This window comes from Protopterus annectens, chromosome 1.part0, assembly GCF_019279795.1.
Source record: "Protopterus annectens isolate FY-2018-M chromosome 1.part0, PAN1.0, whole genome shotgun sequence".
Taxonomy (NCBI): domain Eukaryota; kingdom Metazoa; phylum Chordata; order Ceratodontiformes; family Protopteridae; genus Protopterus; species Protopterus annectens.
Genome location: NC_056725.1, coordinates 1330052157 through 1330054428, shown reverse-complemented (window position 1 = coordinate 1330054428; position 2272 = coordinate 1330052157). Strand labels below are relative to the sequence as shown.

Sequence of the window (2272 nt, the reverse complement as noted above, 5' to 3'; positions counted from 1 at the left end):
GAGAGCGAGAGAGAGAGAGAGTAGCACACACTGGTACATATCTGATTGTTGATGAATCGTTGACATGAGTACTGTAATGATGTAGCAGATATATGCTTGTCTGTGGTGTCGACAGATATTGTTTTGCAGTGTGTAACAGTGTTTGTGTAAATGACATGAAAAGCAAATTATGCTGACAGAGTCTTGTCATATACAAGATGAATTCTTCAAGCAGATGCTGTCATGGTTCAAGGCACCAAGTACACACTGCAGTGTAAATGGGTACAGTATAGTATATCAGAAAAGTAAGCTATAATCTCTGCATCAACTCTTGATCATTCTGCTTGGTAAAGAGTAATGTTGTATGGTTGATGTATGACCATATTACTGTCTACAGTGTATAGGATTTATCATCTATGTCCAAAATAATTGGTAATACACATTGCACTCAACTTGTTATATACAGCGCATACAAAGTCAAATTGGTATACACAACTCTGGCTATGCATTACGAAGTGTACTTTTGCATAATTACATGATCTGTTAGAGTTTTTACACAAGTCTGACTGTTTCACCATAATTGTAATTGACTAAGGTTGCATTGTGTAATTTTTTTCCAGGAAATGAGTGAAGTTGTGCTACATCCGGGTGTCTTACGCGTTGCTGATACATACAGGAGGGCTATCTTTGGAATACCATTGGAGACGGATGATAATCGCCGTTCTCGGCATTCGGCCTATCGACAGTTCACTGTCTGGCGTTATGGACGGCTTGGGAGTAGAGTGCGTCGAGTCATTCCGAGTTGCTGTGTTTGGCGCATTCGTGACAGATATCCCAACCCTTTAGGCCAGTACACAGGTTTTCTAGCTCAACGCAGGACAGTGACTGACTAGTATTAAAAAGTTAACATTTATACATTTGTGTTAGAATAGATAAAATTTTTAAGCTAGTATGCTATGTTTTGACTGTATTTTTACAATAAAAAAATGGATTAAAAAACATTACAGTTTCTGTCTTTGTCCTGGATATTGTTGTGTACCGTGAATAATCGGTGCACCAAAGGCAACTGTATATTGAAATAAAGGAGTGGTAAGATGTATGCAGTGTGATGTAAAATCTTTATGTCTTGTAGTACACTACTTGGATACAGACGACTTAAAGATAGAGCAATGATTATTGAGATCTGACTGTATGAGAGAAATGGGTCTGTTATAACGCAATGTCAGGAAACCAACTATGCAGGAGTGCAAAGTAGTAGTGACGATACGTAGTGCAATGCATGTGTGAAACACAGTGTATACTTATGGGAAATCGAGTCATGTATAGCAGTACTTATGTTACTTTGCATTAGTTTGAGTTTGAAAATGGTACTTGCAATAGAACTCACTATATAGGTACTCATAAAACAGAACCGAGCTATGTGCGGCCAGTTGTATGAATGAGTAACTGCTGAACATGTGGATTAACAACAGAGTGCATCTTGCATTCAATTAGTGCATGGAGTAGCTTAGAACTGAATAACCATAACTGCCTTACAATTAACCATTGGTATCAACTACATTTCATGTGCAGCACAGTAGAGTCATTGGTTAATATTGTGTACATATACACCAATGACCATTAGTAATGGTGTACTGGTTATGTAAAAGCTGGAGTACATTTTCAGAATGCTGAAATTGAAAGTTTATTTCTTAATACGGTTGCATGTTCCAGTGTAACAACACACACAAGACATGGCCAGCTTGACAATATGTGTGTGGTGAGATGATTCTGGAACAGATGCCTACATTTGTTCTTTTGAATGTGTAAGATGACAATTAGTACGGTGGATTGAATCACACATATCAATGATGTGCAGTGTTGTAGTAAGTAAAATGGCCTGAAGAGGTACAATCCAGACATTCACAATCAGTCACAAGATGTTGAGTACACGGAACCATCATATTATCGTAAGCAGTCTGTTTTGGCACTGTGCAGTGTACCTACAAACACCAGGTACAATTGCCTCTCTTTCACGGCTATTGCATTGTGTTTATTTATTGAATTGTATTTATTGTAGATTTGTTAAATGTCATAGTTAGCATCAATATATATCCCTTTGTCAGCATAGGCCAGTGGAGAGAAGCTTCAAGATTACAGTGGGCGTATGCTGCTGTAGGGACTGACAATATTTTCTTAGTGCAGAAATATGTTCTTGTTGGTAAGGCACGTAATGTGTCACTATTAGCAGGTTTTAAGTAAAGTAGGCTAGGCAATTGAGGCCCTCCTAGGCAATTTTGTTTGTGACAGTGGT

At 38.1% G+C, this 2272-nt stretch overlaps 1 protein-coding gene across 1 annotated transcript in view; it reads left to right on the top strand.

The window, feature by feature from the left end:
• The window catches only part of LOC122801743, a 3329-nt gene extending 2349 nt beyond the window's left edge, over positions 1–980 (top strand). Inside the window, exon 3 of the mRNA XM_044071290.1 lies at positions 600–980. Coding sequence (XP_043927225.1) covers positions 600–872 — 273 coding nt within the window. The 3' untranslated portion in view covers positions 873–980. The remainder of the gene's footprint in view (positions 1–599) is intronic.
• Positions 981–2272: the final 1292 nt, after the last annotated feature.